Below are 22,893 nucleotides of genomic sequence, written 5' to 3' on the forward strand. Positions count from 1 at the left end.
ATTATAAAAAGTGGGTTATTTTGCTCCTGGTGTCACAGGGCACCTGTACTGTCGTACCCCTAAACTGGGATCCAGGTGACTCTGTTAGCATTTAACTGTCGGGCTCAGCAATCCAAGGCTGTCTCAGTGAGGTGCTCTGGGTTAGAAAATCTGTAACACAACAAATAACATTCAATAAATCATAGATCCAACCTGTGCATTTTCTTTAAAAAGGATAAGTACTTTTTTACATGCAAACTAATTTCACAGACAAAATTACAAATACGTTGGCAGGTGGAAAACCCACAGGGCATCCCTCTATAAGGCCTCCCAAAGAGAGAGCCAAACCCTATGGAAATGTCACAAAATTCAAATAATCCCTCAGGATGGTCCTGTTATTAAGACTGGAGTGTTGACCTGCCAGCTTGGTCCAGCAGGGTAGCTTAAAGCATAAATCCCATTAAAGCTAGCCCAGACATATAAATATATAACAGGGCATTTCAATAGAACTCCAAAACATTCAAAAGATGAATACTAGGCACATATTACTCAAAGCGTAAAAACAGTTTAAACAGCACAGATTCTACACTTCAGCTGAGACGGAAAGAAACCATTTCTTGTCCAATCTCCAAATAAATTATATGGCGTTAGTAGAAAATAGCTAATTTAATCTGGGTTCTATCTTTGACAGTGCTACCTGTGTGCAGATAGTTACATGAGTAGTATCAGGAAGTTCTGCCCTTGTGCTCAGAATCCAATGGTGGTGATGTACTCTTCCATTTTTCACCACTTGCATCAATGACTTTATGTGCAGGAATTTGAGGGCTAGTAGTAGAGGAAGGGAAAGAGAAATATAATGAAATGGGAAAGCATAGCTTTTGAACTCTACCATTTTGACCTGTACATTCTTCTGATCAATGATGTTTGCAGGATGTAGTGGTTATCTAAAGGCATAGAGAAATGTCGGTAACTTCACTCTAACTTTACTGTTATAGTGAATGTATATATTTTAGCATCACTCTGTATAGCCAACTCTCTTTACCTTGATTTGAAATATATAATTTCTTATAAGAATACATACAAAGAATGTGTACCTTAAATATGTGTTCATTAACACATCTCCCCATGTCTTGAATAATTCTCTCACACCTATTCACTGTGCATTTTCTGTGGATGGTGCACTATAATCTCAATGTTACTCCTGTAGTGCTTCAGGGTAATCAACAATGTTAATATTCTGCTGTTCCCTAATTTAGCAATGTGTGTAAATATATTAGAAAACTAATACCTAATGTTTTGACATTTATACATAGAATGATCAACATAGTCCCATTTAAAAATCTTTCCTGCTTAACCACAGTCATAGAATACTTCATATTAATATTAAAAAATCAGTTCAAGCAAGACTTCCAGAAATAGTAATCTGTATTTCCAATGTCTTATAATACAATGCAAGAAAGCAACTGGTCTTTAGCAAAGAAAATCCTAGGTCCAAATTGCAAGGTCCTGGCTTCAGCAACATTATATCACAACTGCCTAGCAAAGGTGACATAGGCCACAAGAGAAGTTTTACGCAGATGTCTAACCTGGATGCCAGGTCTCTATAGCACATGAGAGTTTATGCCCAGCTGCAAAATATAGTTTTGTGTTGGGACGCTGTCAAATAGTGTGTTCTCTGCTCGTGGAAAGCCTACATATAGGCAGTACAGACAGTCAAAGAAATTAGCACGAGTGGGTTTGGATTATCACTCCACCATGAGTGGCAAGTTTCAAGCATTAAGCTATATCTTCAGACCTGCTTCCTGACCAGGTGTTATTGAGGGTGATGTGGGCAGCAGGGCAAGGAAAGAGTCAAGGGTGGGTGAGGAGTCTGGAAAATGTGAGGTGATTTTCTAAAATGTTTTGGTGGAAGAGGCAATATTTTGCCATAAAATTAAAGCTGGAGGTGGTATGGGATGTTGGGTGTTCTTGTGCATAGCTTCATATGATTCCTCTCAGGAACCATATATAACATAAAAGTGTAGGTGGGTAGATCTCAATATCATGGAATGTTCTTCCTCTGAGTTACAAGTGAAGTCAGAGACAACTTTAGCTTAACTGTCATAGTCTATTTTATTTTGACTGGAAAGTAGTTGCCAGTAACCTCTCAGTAATTCCATATGGTGTCCACTGTAACATATGCCACCAAAAGCCTCAAAAGAATTGCAACCTGAAGTTCACACTTGTACGAGGGCATAATTAAATCTTCAGTGATATTCAACCAAGTGGTTTTAGTTCATCTGAATGGTTATATTAATGGTTGTCCACGGTTAAGCACTGAACGGGTTTCTGTGAAACTTTGACATTGTGTGCTTACCTCTCTTTCTAATCTTTCTAGGGAGTGGAAAGGTGGCATAGGCTTTTGTTGGACTAGTTCTTTCTTTTGGGTTCGCAATCTACTCTACATAGGACTTTGTTTTAAATCTAAGGGGCCTAGAACTCATCACAAGAAGTTTTCTCGATTGTTAAGTCTTTGTCCTCTTTAGACCGTGTCACAGGTCACAGTCCCCCTCTGCAGGAGAGCTGTAATGCTCTCGCTACTTTCAGCACAAAGTAGCGTCAATCTACTGCTCCTTTCCAGGGAGTTCTAGGAATACTCCGTGTCTACAGGTCTGGTTTGAATCATCACATGATCACTCTCTCTTGCTTCAAACCGGATGAGTTACTGCCCCTGATGTACTCTATAAAATCGGGCTCCCCTATTGATGTGGCCTCCCCTGCTATCCTGGAATTAGGAGTAAAGGAGATTTAGCCAGTGCTGGGAAATCTTATTAAAAACTCTTTTGCTTCCTCCCAGGTTCACACTTGTAAGAAGCATGCCTCAGTTGTGCAGCCCTTGAAAAAGCCTTCTTTAGATACTTCCAAATCTGAGAGCTATGGAAGCAATTCATTGCTTCTTTTCTCTGTGAAAGCTGCAGAAAAGCTAATCAACCAACAACTCTCAAAGTTTATTGAGTCGAAGTGCTTACTGCACAGAACACAAGAGGGCTTTCGCGCCCGGTAGAACACAGAATGTGCCTTGTTGCTGCCTTCTGAGTCTTTGCGCCAGATTTTGGACAGAGGTGGCATTGCAGCACTATTGCTGCTGGACCGGAGCACGGCCTTCAACACAGTGTCCCACAACCTACTTGTAGAGTGGTTGTGACGCTCCATGATTTGTTATAAGGCTCTGCGGTGGCTTGTGTCCTTTCTCCAGGGCTGTACTTTTCAGGTCCTGCAGAAACCCTTTCAATCTGAGGTCCTGCCACTGCAGCAGGGGGTGCCTCAGGGCTCACCTCTGAGTCCTGCATTATTAAATCTTTACATCCGCCCCCTGGCGGATATCATCGAGTGGCAAGGGTTTGACATCATATTGTATGCCAATGATACTCAGATCATTGTCACCATGTCTCCGAACTCTGCTACGGCTGCAGCCTCTTTGAGGATGGCCATCAAAGGGTGGCCCTATGGATGGACATTAACTGCCTGAAATTAAATGGAGGCAAACTGAGGTCCTCATTTCTGGGGGGGGTAGGTCTCTATTTAAACTCCAGATTGGTGGTCACCTTCACTTGGTCCCCTCCTCCCAATCCCCCACCCCCCTTGGTGCCGAAGCCCAAGGTCAAGAACCTGGGCATTCTGTTTGATACAGGATTCCTGTTCAATGGACAGATCACTGCCTTAGCTGCCAAGTGCTTTGGGATATTAAAATCCCTCAATAGAATCATCTGGCTCCTGCCTGAAGCTGCAAAACAATCAGTAATCCAGGCTTTAGTCATCTCACAACTGGAGTTCTGTAGCATCCTATATCTAGGAGTCTTGCAGTCCTGACTCCACAGCATACAGAACTTTGAGGCTTGGCTACTGCTGCACCTGCCTGGAAGAGCTGTGATGGGCTCTGTGCTGCATACATTGCATAGGCTTCCTATGAAGAAGCACCTGTCCTTCAAGGATCTCTGTTACTTTTGCAGGGCCTTTAATTAAACAGGTGCTAGCTATCTACAGCATTTTATCAAACCCTACCTCACCCAGAAGTGTCTGAGATCTGAGAACAGGGTGGGGGCCCTGTTGGCTGAAATTCCCACAGTTACGAAAGCTTGTGCTTGGGTTAGCTCTTTTAGATTTTTGGCTCCCAAGCTATGGAACTCTCTCCCACTTTACCTCAGAAATCTAAGTCTGAGCTTCTTTTTATGAAAAATCTAAAAACGTAGCTGTTTTTCCTCTGGCTCTCTGTGTCGTCTGTTATAGCTAGACTTTATCAGTGCTGAGACGCCATGCGCTTTATACATTTTATTTATTTATTATTATTACATGATAATGACTTTCAAGTACTACTCACAAAATACTCTTGTGCATATCTTAGATTGGTGATTTAGATGTCATATGTTATGACAATTACTTTCAAGCAGTACTACCTTGTTCATATATTAATGTGGGAACCTTGATGTAAAAGATCCACCAAAACTAAGTAAAATATGTTTAACACTCCAATACTGCATTTAGAATGTAAGCCATTTGTATTCCATTTGTATTGCACTTGTGAGTATTTAAGGGGAGCTGTTAGCTCTTCATTGAATATGCCCCTTAATGCTAATATACTCAACTTTAGTGCCGTTGTTTAAATTGTATTTTTCAACATTGTTTTTATTTTGTTTCATAGGATGATTTAGCATTGTATTTCCGTGGTTTTGACATGGATGCATATTTAATATTATAGAGAAAATGTAAGTGTTGTCGTTTGAAGCTTGTTAGAGAGCATCAAAGCCAATAGCCTCTGATATACTGAAGTCAGTTGTTTTAACATCAAGAGCTTTCACCACGTAAGTTGGTCTGGAATACAACTTGTTTATTTTAACATACATGTGCTTAGGAAGTAAAACACATGAACATAATTAAAAAAAACTACACACAAAAAAACATGGTAGAATGCCCTTGGTAAATGCTACTTTCCAAGCTAAAAATTAGTATGTATTGGGCATTTCATTAAATAAGTGCTGGTATTTTTGCAGCTATTATTTTCGAACATCAATTAAAATGCATATGCATTTACCTTTTAAGTACTGAATGGTGACACTGCTTCAGGAATTGAAAGCTATGCTACCACAGTTTTGAAAAAGGCAAGGGCAGTGTTTCAAAATATAATCTTATGTGTGAGTTCTTAATTTCATAACATAATAATCTGTTCTTATCTGATTTTTTCCAGGGGGCAAAGGCTTCATGTTCACAGTCCAAGATATTAAGGATGGAGTTGTACGTTATCATCATGATGATAGTGATACCACCAAGGATTACATAGTCTTCCGGATATCGGATGGAAAGCACAGTATCAGGCACAAATTACCCATTAATATTCTTCCTAAAGACGACAGTCCACCATTTCTGGTAACCAATGTTGCCTTTGAACTTGCCGAAGGAGACACCATTCTTATTGAAAATCACATGCTTATGGCCTCTGATTTTGATTCAAGTGATGATTATATTCTTTACAAGATCACCAAACAACCTAGAGCTGGACAGTTGATCAAGAAGCACTTCACTGAGATCACAGGTGATTAACTACATTTTATTATACAGAGATGTAAACCAACCATCAGAAAAATTAATTCAAGCTTCAATGATTGCTCAACAGCATGAAAGTACATATAAGTACATCACTCAGTGAGTGTAAACAAGTGAATCACAAATACAATTTTATTTTAATGAAACTGGTCGTTTATGAACATACCATCTACTTAGGTATGCAAATGGCTTTGACAATTTGCCCCCAGAAGATGTAATGCTTCTAACTATTTCTGTTTCTGAAAATATATTCATACACATGTCGTCAAGTACACAAAGAGACCCCTTTTATGTGTTACCGACTTTAGAGGTTCTCATTTGCCAACAGTATTCCACTCTGAAACTTAGAAATTTTGAAAAATAGAGCAAACTTTACTAAATAAATCAAGATAGATCAAAACATCAAAAATGTAATCACTAGAGCCAGAGATATGCAATTTCAAATATTCAAAAGAAAATAGAGCCAAAAAGACCAAAGCACCACTCACAGCCATCTGGTCGTATCAGAACCCAAGAAAGTCACAAGTTCAGTCTGACCACGATGGAGCATGGGTCAGATACAGGGACCAAGTTAATCACATTGAAATGTTACCTTCTCAGTCCAGCGCAAAAAGCCTCATTCATGTTGTAGGTGGCCGCAAGTAGCTTGGAAGCATTGTGGATAGTTTTTAATGTTGCATGAAGAGCAGGCCAGGAGTCACGGTGCTCATTGCTGTAGCATGAAGATCCAGTTGTCATGAACAGTCATGCTGGAGCTTTGCAGTTGCACTCCCTATGAGCTGTCAATGCTATAGCATGAAGGGTTGGGTAGAAAAAAATCTGCAGCATGAGTGACAAGATTTTGCCACCAAGAGGCCTGTCTGGGGTCGCAAAGAGCCCAAAAACTTCAATTCAGCTCTACTGAGGCCACACTAAGAGTTCAGGACCTCACAGGCACCACTTGGAGCTCTGGGGTTTACTCCAGCTGGGTCTGGGTGCCTGTTCAGGTCGTCAGGAGCCTTTTATGTCCCTGTGGCTCTCAAGAGTAGGTGGGTAGACTAGCCCTTGGAATCATTTTGGGAGTCCTGTGTTCAGGTCCAATCTCTTGGACATAGGGAGGAGGGCAACAATATAGCTAGGCAGTATTCCAGCAGGGCAACAGTCTAGCAGAGTGGCAGTCCTTTCAGTAGCACAGCAGTCCATCTTCTTGGTAGAGCCTCCATAGGCCCAAAAGTGTAGTGAAGAGTTGGTGTCTGGGGTCCAATATTTATATCAGGTGGCTCCTTCGAAGTGGGAGAAGCTTTTAGAGGTTTCCCTTTGAAGTGCACAGGTTTCCTGCCTCCCATGCCCTGGCTCCAGAGTAACTACAGGGGATATGCAGCCCTTTGTATGGAGGCAGGGCACAGCCTATTCAAGTGTAAGTAGGGCTGTGCCCAGCTATGCCCTGCCATCCTGCGAGTGGTGGCCCATTGTGTGTGGCTGCCAGAAGAATACACAAAGCCCATCTGTCAGCTACCCCAAGTCATGTGACCCAGACACAGGCTGTAGGCACTAAATGCTGAATATAGCCTTTCCACACTAATACACCACAAAATAAAATGACAGACAGTGTTGAAACTCTTCAAACACTCATCCCCAGTCACAGATCTGGGTTTAATCCATTGTTAATGCTCACCACGTGACCCCAGTTTGCCCACAGCTATAGGCAAATCAGTCTTGACCCTGCTCCCCAGGGAAACAGTCCAGCCCGAACTGATAAACCAAGTCCTCCCGGGACCAGAAACACTCATCCAGGGACTGGTTTCAGGTTATTATCCCTCATCAGCCAGGCTAGCTTGAATCCAGTGGTGCAGCTAGCAAGGGACCCACAGGCTGGGTCCAAACTGGGTGGGCATGATTGGCAAAAAACAATCGATTTAGGCCCAGACCTCTGACTAGGGATGCATGTTTGACATTGCTCAGCATTTTGTCCATCATCAGTTCTTTTTGCATTTGTCACCCGAAGTGCACCGGAGTATGCACAGATGTGTGGTTGGATTAACACAAAGTAATTAATACTTAAAGTAAAAAAAAAATATATAAATTCACTGGAAAAAAGGAAGGTTACAGGGACGTTATAGTTAGGAAATAGAATTAAAAAAAATATCAATTCAATGAAAAAAACTAAGGTTACACATCCGTTAACGCTAGGTCCTGAATTTACGGGCACAAAACCACAGAAATTCAGCTGTTATTTCAAGTAACTTTAACTCATGCCCTAAGGCAAATATAACTCGCGCCCTCACCTTGCACTCCTAGATAGCCAACCAATTACAGCACTCCTGACATGTTTTATAACATCATTATTAATAATATTGATGAGATAACTGTGCATGGGTAGTGGTACGAGTTATAGTTACCTTAAGGCAAGAATTATAGTTACTTCAAATAATTCTAACTATAGCAGCTGAATTTCTATGGTTTTGTGTGTGCACATTCAGAACCTAACTATAACTTCCCTGTTTTGTCAGTGTATATGTATGTATGTATGTATCTTTATTTTGGCTGCATGGGCATAAAAGAACATGCTAATAATGCAATATGACAGTTTAAAACAATAAATACACAATAAAACAATTCACATGTTAAAGTCTCAGCAATTAAGGCACAAGTAGCAGCAATGTATATTTTAAAACCACAATGAATGATAAAATCAAACAGCTGAGAGGAAGAGGGAACCCTATACCTCATCTGGACAACACTTTCTGCTAAACCTCCACATGTGTAACAGAAATCGAGAGACAGCAAAGACAATGAGCTGCCTTGCATTGCTCCATAGTACTCTGAAGGCTGCCCTGAATTCCGTAACTCCAGACTACAACAAACGGGGAGAATCCATTTTCTTCTAGTCTCCTGATAGGCAGGACAAAACAACAAAGCATGTTCGGGTGATCTATCACCATTGGGCAGAATTTGATAAAAATGGCCTTGTTTGCTGGGATGATTTTTCCACTTGGTGGTAAAGGAACTAAGGGGTAAAGTTCCCAAGCGGAATTTAAGAAATAAGCTCTTTGCAGGAGGAGGTTCAATCTCATCCAAGAACTCCTCAAACTGAAACACCACTTTGAACTTCAAAAAAGATGCCGCAAGAGACCCAGACCCTGAAAGTGTGCAGATGTAATTTGTCAACATAGCACCAGTAAGCACTTTTCAGGTCAGACTTAGACACAGAAATAATGGCTGCAGGATAGGTGTATAAGTGCTCAAACCCAATCAGGCCCATAGAGACCTCAGACAGGGAATCTTAGCAGCACCATGCTGCCCCAGCACATCTTCCAGGGCCTCGCGGAAAGGAGTAATTTCAGGAACTGACCAGATTTTCCGCCAATAGAGAACGCTCTTAACCCAACCAAGTCACTTATCAGGCTCAGGTCACAGTCCAACCACAGAGGGACAAGTGGAGTACTAGCAGGAAGATTGACTAGGCTTCTCAAAGTGATTTTTGGATATTTCTAGGGCTCTTGTACCATGAAAGCCGCAGAGCTCCCCACCGTATAACATGGCCCCTATAGTCTGACATTTATAGGTCCAAAGGGTTGGTGACACTGGTTGAAAAGAGGAGGAGCAGTGAGCCTTCAAAACACCATCACAGTATTGCTCTAATTTAAGTCTACGTAGCTCAACTTGAGAAGTTCAGTCAAAGCTTTTGGGGAGTATAACCCCTAAGTAATCGGACACAGAGACCCTCTCCAGTTGCACCCCATTTAGAGTCGGGTTAGAATGAGAGGTTGAAAGGGGTAAAAAACATAAATTTTGTCATGCTGGGTTAATCTCCAGCCCCCTCTCTCCGCAAAATGACTTGCAGCAATCCAAAAGCTTCTGAATCCCCATTGGATAGCAAAAGAGTGTCACCCACAAACAGTAGGGCAGGAGTCTTCACATCAGCAAGAATGGGGGCAACACCCTCACATGATTGTAACTGGAAAACCAGCTCATTAATATACAGAAGAAAGAGGGCCAGGGCCAGTATACACCCCTGTCTCACTCCCCTATATACCAGGGTGGGTTCAGTCAGCTCACCGTTCGGCCCACATTTAACTTAAGCATAGTTATTGAAATGTAATCTGATGATAGTACTCAGGAGATAGCCTGGAACTCACCGCTCTTCAAGGACTGCTCACAGAGTATCTCTGAGGACAAGATCAAAGGAGGACTTAAGGTCCACAAAGATAACACAGAGGCCCTCATTTCAACTTTGCCGCCCACCAAGTTGTAACCGTTGCGCGGGCGCACTCCCGCGGTGGCCATTTCAACATCCCCGCCGGCCCAGCAGGGATGACGGCCGCAACAAGGGAGCCGGCTCCAAATGGACCTGGCGGTGTTGCGGCGGTGCGACGGGTGCAGTTGCACCCGTTGCGCTTTTCACTGTCTGCTATGCGACTAAAAAGCTTTTTCAAGCTGTCGATAACACTGATTGGTCTATAGTTAGATGGTAAGGATCTGGAGCCCTTTTTATAGATTGGAACACATTCAGCCCCTGCCCAGCTAGAAGGGATAGACACGCCATTCACTATGACACTAAAAATATGGCTAGGTAAGGGCACCAGACGTCTTTGTATGACCTCAATAGGTCACCAAGCACCTTATCCAATCCAGGAGCTTTATTAGGTGTGAGCCAGTCTAGTGCAATAGAAATCTCTGAACTAGAGATCTGGTGGGTTAAAGGTAATGATGTCTCAATTGGGTGTCCAACCAAAGGTAGAGCAGATAATTGATGCTTAATTCCCCTGAGGCCTCAATAGAATGAGCTGCTTCCACCGAACTCTGCTCCTTGATGCCTGAGTATAACTTAGAAAAATGCTCTACCCAGGCAGAGGCAGGAATGTAGTCTAGCCCAAAGGCCTCTTTCTTCCTCTTAGGCAGAGTCTATCAGGAAAAGTTATTTTAGGGAGGCAAACATAGTGTGTGTGTGTGTGTGTGTGTGTGTGTGTGTGTGTGTGTGTGTGTCTGTGTCTGTGTGTGTGTATATATATATACATAAGTACTCTGAACAATGAGTAGAACTAATGAAAATCATTGATACAAAAAACAGCTCTGTAAAAATATGTGCAACTTTTTGTATTTTCTAGGTGCTCTGGTATCTAGCTTTTTGCAGAGGGATCTTTTTCATGGCCTCATTAATTATCATCATCTTGGAGGGGAGATTTTTGAAGACACCTTTGAATTCATCTTATCAGACAGCCATGACCCTCCAAATCTTTCAGAAACTCAGGTGAGTGCAACAGCCTCTGGTCATTGGATACAAGAATGACCTGTCTTTAGTATCAGAACTGTGAACGTTATACTGTATATAGTCAGATGTGCAGTCTCAAACAATGTAATTAAATGTGCCACTGGTAGTCAGATATGTCTGTTAAGGGTGGTAATTGGATGCTTTGGAAAAGCATGTCCATACATTTTGAAGAAGATATCTGTCTTTTTTATATGTGGTGTGCATTTTAAAGAGCTCCCTCATTACGTGAGACATTGATTTACTTATAAACTATTTTTAAAAGGGCTTCTCCCCAAGGGACTACCTGCAACTACACCTAATACTTAAAGAGTACTTTGCCAAATCAAGAAATCCTTAGAAGCTCATGTATCTCCCTAGTGTTTAAGTGATTCAGTCATTCCTCCCTAGTTGGTTTCTTGTAGCCCTGGCTAGTCACAGGCCTAAGATGAGCTTTCCTTCTCCTTGGTTAAATTTCAGCAGTCTGAGATGATTAAGAGGTGGATGGTCCACTGGCCTGCTAAAAGAGTGGAAGCTGGCCTATGGTGAAAGAACACCTAATTTACATACTGGCCTGCCTAGCGGGGAACTCTGTGTCTTCAGTAGAGCTACCATGGTGTTCATCAAAGGAACTGCTCAGTTGCAAAAAGAGCATCATGTTCGCTTGCAAAGTATTTTCAGTAGTGAACTCCCAAAATGAGTTTTGTATTGGTAAAGAAACACAATATCACTATCATTGACTTGTTAAATATATAAAATAAATGTAGAGATTTGTCCCAGGAAAGTACATTGACATCAAGGACCACAATCCTTGAAAAATGCCTTCTTCCAGTGTTCTGTGTAATGCATTTTAAGAATCATCATCTTTCTAAAGTGGACTAGAGCAGTGGTTCCCAACCTGTGGTCCGGGGACCCCCGGGGGTCCGCGAAGCCTTCTCAGGGGGTCCGCGACTGCTTAGAAAATTTAAAAATATGAACAAATATTGACAAATTAGGTCCCCAGCTTCCAGTAATGACTCAGGCGGGGGTCCCCGAATTCCAATTATGATTCAGAGGGTGTCCCTGGGTTCTATTAATGTTAAAATGGGGGTCCATATAAATCAAAAGGTTGGGAACCACTGGACTAGAGTATATCCATGGATTCGATATCTACTCTTAGAAATGTAGCAATTGCACGACCTTGCATACCCTAATAAGATCGTGCTGTTTAAAATCTGACATACAAAGCATTTTGACCTAGAGTGGCTTTCATCATTTTGTTCTTGATATGTCTACTTCCCCTTATTCCTAGTTGGTGTCCTTCACGTCTCCCCTCCTACCATGCCAATAAAATGCCTTTGAATACTCAATCAGTGACTTCTCCCCAAATTCCTGTCCCCTAATTCCTGGTGTGTTACCTGCTCAAAAGAGCTCCTTATATCGCTTGCACCAAGCTTTCCTCCTCTGATCCACATTCCTTCTCTAGCTATTGAAATAATGTTAGGAGTGCAGAGCGCAGTTAACACAAAAGGAAAGGTACATCTATACATCTCTACTAAAGGATTCCCAGGAACACTGAAAATAACACTTCACGAAAAATGCACTAGATAGTGTAGAAGCAAAATCTAAACTGCCCAAAAACACAGCGAATGCACATTTTTCTTAACGTGATTCTTAATACTCGTATTTTGCATCGTAAAGTCCACTTACTACTTCTAATATAATGAGGCAGTTTTAAATATCGACTCTACAACGGTTTTCTGTTTCATAAAAATATGGCTCAATGGCTTTGTGTAACAGTTGGTTCTGGGAATGTGAGGTGGGACTGTACAAGTAATATAACTCCGGAACGTACATGCATGCAAAATATATATGACATTGTGGCCTGGTTTGCTGTGTACAAAGTTGGACGTTAACATGAACCATCTTGCTATTGATATAGAAAAATATTACAAGATATTGAAAATGTAAATGTTAAATATTTGTGTGTGATTCCCACCAGTGAAAAAATATGAGCAGACTAAGCCCTATATGTATGTCTGCTTCAGAGAAAAAGTGAAAAGCAAAACAAAGGCGAGCAAATATAGATTAATTTAATATCCTGAAAAGAGAGGGTGCAAATGACAAAAGCTTGTTGATTATAACGGTTTTCTTTCTCCAGTTTCATGAAAACCCGGATATGCAAAGTGAAATATGGAAGCAGAGTGTTAAATTCATATATATGTTGAAACCAAAGAAGCCTTGCTTCTTCATAATGCAATGTCGTAGCTGGAAATATTGCCAGTGTTGCTCTCATGTGAGATGGATTTCAGTTTGTCAGTATGTGCTTTAGTTCCCCAATCCCCTTAAAGGACCAAAATTTCCAGCGGAAAGATGTTATTCCCTATAAGAAGTTTACCGCTGTTCCAAAGTGGAGATTCGAAGTGTAGGAAGTTTCAGATGATTCTGAGCCCATACTCAAGTCTGTATTACTGGAGTATTTGGGTAATTGGTATCCTTTTGCCGTTGATCTATAACTTGTAGGCCCGTCACGTCTCCTTGTACACCTTTCCAATAAGACCCAACTTGGCAGTTCAAGATCATCGGTGAAATGCTAAACCGTTTGTGACAACTGGTGGGCAATGTAATTCAATTGAATTTTAGATAGTCAGAGACAACCTGAAGTAGTTTGAGCAAACAATTTAGAGGATGCTAATTTAGGTCTTCTAGTGCCCCAGATGTGTGATTTAATGCTCCAGTCTGTAGAATGCAAGGTCTTGTGTGGAACGTTAGATGAAATCATGCTGAAACCGTAACTGAATATGGGAGCAGTTATTACTATTGTAATCCCATAGCAACAACTGCAAATTGGACCATTTTATAAAATCAGCGTGTATGCACTTCATGAGGGTCAAAACATCATGAACAATATGATGTATATCACTGCTCACCAGTTTACCCAAATACTTTGTTTAAGAGAAGCCCCTTTAAAGATCAATCCTGACACTAAACGTGCTTTGATGGTTCTAGTTATCGGAAATGCTTTGCTATCAATACTACTGCTCATTCTCTTGTGGTACTCCTTTTAGTACAAGTGTGCCCTTTTCTCTAATTGCTTTATTTTTTTGCGCTATATGGCTAATTTTGGAGATGGCCCAGCTGTTAAAGCAGGAGAACTCTGCTTCCCCCTCCCGTTCATGTCTCATTAAAAGCTCACGTTTGCCCTCTATTCCATCAATATTCTTCTTGATAGAAATTTCACCTCACCCTCCATGGTGGCCCTCCAATGAACGTCACTATTTTCCCCTATCTCGCTAATCTTTTAAGAAGCAGGTTTGCTAAGTTGGGCTCTCTTGATGGCAGATTTCCTGGAGCATTGGTGAATACAGCTTAACCAATGTTTTATGGCCTGCTGATCAGTAGTGTCCCATTTTCTGCTATCATGGTGCCCCGGCGAGTTCACACATCACTAGTATACACATTTAGGAATGCCCTGGCTGAACATTTTGTTAAGGAAAGAGAATGTTTGTTTAACTCCTGCACACTCATGTGTACCTCAGAGTGCTTGATAGCTTCATTCACAGACTTTCAGAACTATCTTCCTGATATGCAGGCACCAATTAAGAGGCCTGGGTTCGTCCATTATCTCCTTAGTGTGCTATATTTACCTGATGGTTCTCTCCCAATGCCAGTCTCCAGCATATTCCTTGGTAGCTCTAGGAACACCTGAGAATGTTACTTTACCCCGTTGTTTCCACAACTAATGAAAGCATTTGGCTACCTTCTGCCAGAGTGGCAAGATGGGGCCTCTACTAGCTCATACCGCACTGAACATGCTAAGGCATACTTTACTTGGGCTAATGCCTCATGGTGACTGCCGTATATGTCAGATCATGAGCTACCATCTCCAATCCAATATGGTGCCACCACAAAATGTGTATTATTATGTGAGCTAAGCCCCAGAATTGAATGCTAGGTTGGCGTTTCAAAGAATTGCATATTTTACTGGGCAATTGAATTCCAGTTGCAAGCTCGAATGATAAAATTCGTTTTATACCACACTTCTAATAATGAATAGAAAATCCTAGGTAATGGTCAATGAAAATAGCCTTTTTTTCATTTGTCTTTTTCCTAAGTGTTATCACAGTAAATGTATATATTAATAAGGGGCATGGCTGGGTAGCGAAGATGGTCACTGTGTTCCTGTGAGTTTCCGGACCACAATAGCAAATGCAAATGCTCTGGTGAAGGTATTGAGCTGAGCAGCAAGGGGCACTGAGGATTTGCTGATCTGGTGTGTCACCAGGGTTGTCAACAAACCTGGCCTTCAAGATTGGGCTGGCTGAAAGGCAGACCCATGAGTACTGGGCCACACACTGAAGAGACACAAGTTTTGCTGTTGCCCACATGAAGCAGGTAAGGACTGCTGAATCAAAAGAAGAATGGCTGCTGCACTCCTGAGCCCTCTAAAGTCAGTCATCAAAGCACAGTCATGGAAAATTAAGGCCTGAAAAGAAGGATGAAAAGGAGTCATTGTTACCGGGCATTCTGTTGGGGGCACATAGCAAGAATGGGGTTGGTGTGCTCATTGTGGAAACTCAGATAAAAGCAGATCTGACAGAATAAGGGGACAAAAGTGAACATCTGAGTCTGAATATGTTCAGAAAGTTATAGAAGCTACCTTGACTCCAGGTAGGAATGGCAACAGCATAGGGACCCATAAGGTCTGCATATTGTACTAGACCCAAAGTGAATCAGAGAACAGATAAATAAATAGATCTCTGTGTGCATGCTTTGCATTGCTGGGGCAGCATAGCTTGGGGATGATCTGGATTTACAGTGATGGTCAAACAATAGAGTGCGGGTGAGAGGAATGCTGACTCCCTTCTGTTGTAGCAGATAGGAGCACTGCCCCATTCACCCCAAACCAGCCCCCAAAGGGCAAATATAGATTTCATCCTATTATGCCAAAAATCAGACAGTCATGAAAATGTCTTCACCACCATCAAACATGGCAGAGATGGAAGGGGCCTCCTGCCATGCTCAGCAAGACTTTACACCCATTATAAAGAATGATCTCCAGGAGATCCTCGGGCCCTCAGACGACAAAAAATGAACAAAAACTAACTTGGCTGTGCTGATGCACTGACCTCATTGCACTTAGGTGTTGACTTAATGGGCCACAGTCCGAAGGAGGCAGAAGAGAAACTAGGTGGTCTTGCAGGAACTGAATCAAAACTGTTTGAAGGACTGGAGGAGGCAGTCCAAATAAGAACTTTGCATACAAAATTGCAGAGATCTACAAAATTGTGTTAGACTCCACAACAAATGAGTGCATAATGCAAAGGAAGAAGCAGAAGAGAATAACATCCTGGGTTACATCAAAGTACTGTTTACACTAGACTTAAAAGAAGGTGAAAACATAGAGATAGGACAAGTGAATATGGCTAGCCCCATTCTACCAACTGCAAAAGGGAGAACAAAGAGCATTCTGTCCACAAAAAAAAGTCACCATATCTACATAAGGAGCAATTTCTGAAATCACTAGGCACCAGAGTCCGTTGCAGCACAATGGGGATCCTATTATGCTTTTTGCAGCATCTGTCACCTCATTTCAATGTTAGCACCTCATTTCTATGTTAGCTCCATAGCCTCAGGCTATGCTGTAACTGCTAAATAGATCTGCCCCACCAGGTCGACATATGCTATACTGAACAGATGTTGCCACCCTTGGTAAAACAATGGTGTATTCATTGGATACTATGTCACACACATCTCCCAAAGAGCATTAGCTCTTCTTGAATTAACTACCACATCCAACTGACAGACCTGATTCACTAATTCTATCCACTGTACACCACTTGGGGGCTTTGGAGATATCCAGTTTTTACAAATCTGTCTCCATGCTAGTAAAATCAAGTAAAATAATAGCTGTTCCTCAGATCTGCTGACTTTCCCACTAAGGATAGGATCAATACCAATAAGTATTAGAGATTCAGACAGCTGGACTTGATACATAGGAGCCTGATCTCAGCAATATACTTCCAAAATAACACAAGATGTGGTCAAGAGCACAAAAGGTGAATATCATCTGCCCCTGCTAAAGGGCACTTTGGACAAACACAGAGTTGATTACTTACTTTAGATCGTTTTTTAGGTGTCCAATACAGTCTGTGTGATGTACAGAAATGGGAGCATTTGAAAGGAGCTGGTTTTACCATCTCATACAGAAATGTAAAAGATTTTAACCATAATTCAGGCAACAGTGAGCATGGAACAGCGACCCCCGAAATTGATGAACAAAACTGGCCCACATTAGCTCTCTGAGCCTTTATTATCTCCCAGTACTAAAGTGAAACTTCTTATGGGAATGCTAATTTTGTGAGTATCTTTTGTTCTATTAACCTCATTCTCTGGGACTTCCCATAGCTGAACAGACCATAAAGATATCATTTGTACATACTTAAATCCTGAAAGCTTGCCATTAGTTCTATTTAATAATTCTGGCCAGGAGAATAAATGAGATCTTGACCCAAGATCTCCCCAGTTCTGAAATCCAACCTCTCCAAGGGGGATAACAAGCTTGTCCTTCATGTACCAGGAGAATCCCAGGTTGGGGCGATACTAGAAAAATATGGAATCCCAGAAAATCTCATTATTGCACTCCAATCTCCTAGGGCAGATGTGAAAGTCTTCAATTTGACCCTTTTGAAAAACTTTAGGCTACCACTTTTCAGTAGGAAATAATCCTGCCCATACTCCTCTAGCATGGCTGAAAAAAGATATCCGATCGTAGAGTGATATGGGGAAGGAGACAACATGCAACTGGTTTTAAATTGAAAGGAATAGGCATAGATCGGAAAATTTGGAAGCACTAGGCTGCCATGTTTCACCTTACACCTAAGCTTTTTCCAAGACAGTCTAGGTAATGTATGCCCCCAGACATAGGAGCTCACATCCCCATGCAATTTAGCGATTAGTTTAGACTGAAACGTTAATGTGATACAGCTAAAAAAAAAAAGGAAAACTTAGGTAGAACCATCATTTCCTTCAAATTCACTCTACCATATACGTTTAGAGGGAGGTTCTGCCACTTCCTTCTCCTCAGTGTTGTTTACACTATACATTGAGCCTTTTGCCCAGGCAATTCGATTTGATCCTACTATACCCACTTTTAGAGCGTGGTCTGTCGTTAAAGCTGGCATTATATGTCAATGACATCCTTGCTTACACCGGGTGCCTGCAAACTGCCATCCTGAGGCTGCATACATTATCTCAGGAGTTTGGCCAGCTCTTTGGTTATCAAATAGGTAAGGCTAAAACAGATTTAATGTTGTGGCCTAGGGTTGATTATGTGCTTTATCGTAAGAATCAAATAAGATACTTAGGAGGCACAATAACTGAGCAGTTGGAGGATGTGTCCCCCACTTATGTAATCAGAGTAGCACAGGCCACACTCTTGAAAAGGAAAGTTTCTCCTCTACTTGTTGAAGCCTTCACAAAAACGAGCTTGGATTAAAATTAACAAATTCCTGTAGCTTAAATTTCGAGTAGCGTTGTCATGATGAATGTAGCCAAGGGACAAGCTATGTGGGGGTGGGCCCATCTGAAAGGGCCTGCAATCGATAGATCCAGGCAGGGTCCGGCAAAGGCAGGAGAAGTATTTCAGGTTGACAATGGCAGTGGCAGCCATGGGTAAAGCAGAAAGAGACAGGAAAGAGGAGGATGCAATTTGACAAGTTTGACATTGGGCGTAGGAAATCCAGGCTTTAGATGATATCTCTGGACATAGAATTTAATTTAGAGCAATGTTGGTTTTAGTTGTTATATTTTATTTTGGGTTTAGAGGGCAAGGAAAATGGTGAAGGTGGAAGTAGTTTCTGAGCTGAGGGTGGAAATCTGGAAAAGCTTGAATCTGGAGGAAGGTGAATAACAAGAACACATATAGATAGTCAGATTCAAAGTTATAACATTCAGTGTCAGGAAATTGAATATTTAAAACAAGATATCCAGAGTGGACAAAAGACAAATGTGATACTGCTTCAAGGTACCCATTTTAGGAAGGGAGACACCAAGCAATTCTCTCAGAAACATTATACCAAATAAATTAATTACACAGAGATGGCAATCATGCGGCTATCCATGATGGGATTTGTAACTGTGGATACACTCGCAGATAAACAGGGAAGATACACTGTGGTGACAATAGGGACCATCAGTAGGGACCCTTTAGGTGTCGAGAGTAGCAGAGCATCAATTTATCCTTTGACCAGTAATCTGTCCTCACTTTTCCCCTTCTCTCCAGCTCACTTCATTGCATCCAACATCTTGCTCTTCTAGAAGCAGTTCAATTGCCTGTTTCTTGATCTTGGCATCCAATCGCATCCTTGTGAGGCAGTCTTCTTTTTCCAGATGCAGAACCTCCAGTAGGAGTCTTGCCTTTGTCAGGTGGTTGTCCTGTTGTGGACATGGAACCGCTCATCTTCTTCTCAGCCTAATTTCAAAACACATCAAGGCCCTTCCTGCTTCCACCGTGTGTGTCCCCTTGTCTCTCCTCCCTCTGTTGTATGCTTTATTCATAAAGGTTTCTCTGTACTATTTCCACATTGGGATCCTCCACTGGAAATGTCTGTTCATAATATTAATTCCCAATTCTCATTACCTCCACTTGCTTCTAAATGAATTCTGAATTTAAGGTTAGTGGAGACATTTGGAAACATATCTCCCCATCACAGTGCTATAATGATGGCATGCATTTTTGTAGATATTATGGGGTTGAAAGTCACATCTTCGAGGTAGCCTCTACAGAGATTGGAGATGATTTGGAGAAACTGGGACTTGAGGATATGTGGAGGGAGTTGCATCGTAGAGGGAATGATTTCACTTATCATTCACATGTTTAGTATGCCTGCTCTAGAATTGATAGGGTTTACATCGGTTTACATCTCCAGGATCCTTAGAATGGGAAATGGGAAAACAGATATAGGCCCAATCACGGTCTCTGACCACATCCAAATTTAGTTAGCGCTGCCCAACTCAGATCCTCTACAGAGGGATAGGAGATGGCAGCTGCTCAGAGCAAGACCCTTCAAATAGAGAAATGTGATTAACAGTTATATAAACGTTAATGATAATCCAGACAAGTTAAAGCTTGTAGGATAGGATACCTGATGGTTATATAGAACTGGCAGAAGCAGCTACGAAAAACAGAGACTGTGACCAAACAAAATTAGAAGCGGAGCCGCAAGAGGCAGAAGTTTCACATAAACAGGTACCCACTAGGGCGAATGTGACAGCTGATGAATTTGAGAGGGCAGCATAAGATGCTGCAAACAAACTGAGTGAAAATGATGTTAATAGCACTAAAAAGCAAAGTCTGTGAAACGAGTTATGAAGCACATATTTTATTGACCAACAGGTTCAGGGTGAATGGGAACCGCTCACACATTCTAGGAATAAGGCATGGAGGAGGGGAAATAAAGATGAAGCCAGAGACAACACCAGGTTGTTAATGGAATTTTATGAGTCCCTGGAAGAAGAGTGGATGGCTCACCTGAATCCGTAAAGAGATTCCCAGAGAGCCTTCATCTCCCAACAATTCAAATAGAGCAGAGAGAGACCTTGACTGCCGTCTTTACAGAAGCAGAGCTACAGAAGCCATAAGCTTCACCTGGGTTTCTAAGGCACCAGGGCTGGATGGATTCACAATTCTCATCCGTACCCATCCTATTAAGGAAGGCTTTACAAAGTATGGCTGGCACAAGCAGAGTCACAACTACAATGCAGGATGCAGGCACAGTAGTCAGCCCTAAATAGGGCAAGGATCATTTGCTATAGATTAGGAAGGAGGCTCATCTTGTTGAAATGTCTAATAAGAAGAAAATATAGATGGCCTTTGTTACCTTAGATGTGGAAAGAGCTTTTGACAAGGTGAGCCAGGCCTTTTTCCCAGTCATCGTAAGACAATTGGGTTTGAGAGGCACATTTATTAGGATGGTGAGGCCTTCATGTCACTAAAAGCCAGTATTACTGTGAATAGAATACAAACTTCATAGTTCTAGTTGACTATGGGAACAGGAGAGGGGTACCTCTTGTCCTCAACCTATTTGTACTACCCAAATGAGCCACCAACAAAATCAGTAAGGGCATCTGGAGGAGTTAAGTGGTGGAATGTAGGAGGAGGATCATCAGATATACCCTTTGGCTTATGACATTATTTTGACTATTATGGATTAGGTGCACTCACTTATCAGAATTACAACCATCCTAGACAACTACAAAAAGGTATCGGGTTACAATGTCATCCCAGAGAAATTGGTACTGTTACCAATAAACCTTAACTGAAATTGGTGGGGTATCTGGGGGCGACCAAGACCACCCATTCACATCCTATACCATCACTTATCTAAGTTTTTAACTCACATTCAAGATGATAGAAACATCTGTATGTCTTTTGGCAAAGCAGACTTGCAGCCATAAAAATTAATGTGGTCCCAAGTTACTGTGTGCATTTCACGTTCACCTGATAGGGATAAATAAGGATATATTTGTTTCTATCCAACATGCATTATTACAGTTTATATTGAGGGCCAACCTCCAGAAAGTCTCGTCAACATTATTGAAGCAGAAGAGGGTCTCAAATTTCCAGATCAAAGAGACATGAAAACATTGGTCCACATATGGATCAGGGGGTTGCTTGCAGGACACCTGTGGGACATAATGTGGCCTGCCAAGAAGGAGAAGATTATAAAGACTCTATTACAGTCAAATCATGGATATCCTTCTTGAGGTTTGGGACACAGTAGCCACCAGCAACACATCACAACATATCCCCCTCACTGCACACATTGATACATTTCAAACTAGACTTTGTAGCTGCTTGTGATGGAACACTATTTAAAAAATAGAGGAACGCTGAAGGCAGAAATTTACTAGATTTTTTGAGGGAGGGCAGATAAGCATATTTAAAAACTGTAAAATTGTATTTGGTGTACAGAGTGAAGGGAGATTCTGATAGCATCATACCAGACACAGGAAAATGAATCCTGTGAGAAAGCAGTGGCAACTAGACAGCAAACTCAATTTGAAAAGGCAAAGTGGTATTTCAAGGCACCAAGGACATAATCAAAACTTTATCAGACCCTTGTCATTTCCTTGCAAGGTAGGAATGGAGGTACATTTCCCAGTGGGAGAAGGTAACAGAACTGATATACCTATGGCAATGTGGGAGGACCTATAGAGAGATGCTGTCGTGCACAACAAATCAGACCAATATAGATTGCCTACTATGGAGGTATTGTGTGGCTGGTATCTGATCCTAGATAAGCTCAACAACATGGTTTCCAGTAGTGTCATACGACTGCTGGAGGGGATGTGACCCTTTCTGTATATGGCCATTGTTAGAAATTGGGTTGTTGGTAGATTGGGTGTGAGTCCTGGCCAAGCAACAGGCACAATCCCTTGCTGGGTGTATCAGAAAAAGACACTAAATTAACCTATGCTTCACCCTATGTAGCTTGGCACTAAAAGCAGTCAGGCTTAACTTAGAGGCAATGTGTAATATATTTATGCAGCACACAAATAATAATAATGGCACAACACAAGTAAAAACACCAAACAAATTTAGGAAAATATAATACATTATTTGACAAAAATCGAATCAATAGAACCAGACTTATGAATTGTTTTAAAGGTTTAAGTGAACAAGGCATCAAAAAGGACAAAGCGCTAACTTGAGATACATGGTCATACTGGTCCAGGTCAAAGTCAAATGTTTGCACGCAGGTCGGCTACAGTCTCAGGTTGGTCCCGTTGAGGGTTTACTGTCTGGCGTTTTGTGCCAAGAGTCCCATTCACTTTGGTGAGGGTCATGAAGAGAATGGAGAGTATCGTAGGCAGGGGTCAGTGTGGCGCGAAGAGCAGTCTGAGCATCATAAACTGGAGAACTGGAGCTTTGCGTTGGCAGCCTCTTGTGGGCTGTTGATGCTGCTGCGCAAAGAGATGGGCTGGCAGTGGCTCGTGCTGGATTTTGATGCAGGTGGTTCTGGTGCAAATGGGCCAGTTCGTCAGTGCGGAAACCCCTAAAGCTTCAATTAAGAACCTGCTGAGACACACCAAATGTCCAGGACCTGAGGAGTACCACTTGGGGATCA

The 22,893-nt window shown here is 41.7% G+C and overlaps 1 protein-coding gene across 2 annotated transcripts in view; it reads left to right on the top strand.

Moving 5' to 3' along the window:
- LOC138293366 (FRAS1-related extracellular matrix protein 1-like) overlaps window positions 1–22,893 on the top strand; it is an 892,846-nt gene that overhangs the window by 129,196 nt on the left and 740,757 nt on the right. For both annotated transcript variants that reach the window (XM_069232561.1, XM_069232560.1), the window contains exons 9-10: window positions 5,201–5,545; window positions 10,644–10,786. In XM_069232561.1, the coding sequence (XP_069088662.1) occupies window positions 5,201–5,545; window positions 10,644–10,786 (488 nt within the window). The remainder of the gene's footprint in view (window positions 1–5,200; window positions 5,546–10,643; window positions 10,787–22,893) is intronic.

Source organism: Pleurodeles waltl, chromosome 4_2 (genome assembly GCF_031143425.1).
Source record: "Pleurodeles waltl isolate 20211129_DDA chromosome 4_2, aPleWal1.hap1.20221129, whole genome shotgun sequence".
Classification (NCBI taxonomy): Eukaryota; Metazoa; Chordata; class Amphibia; order Caudata; family Salamandridae; genus Pleurodeles; species Pleurodeles waltl.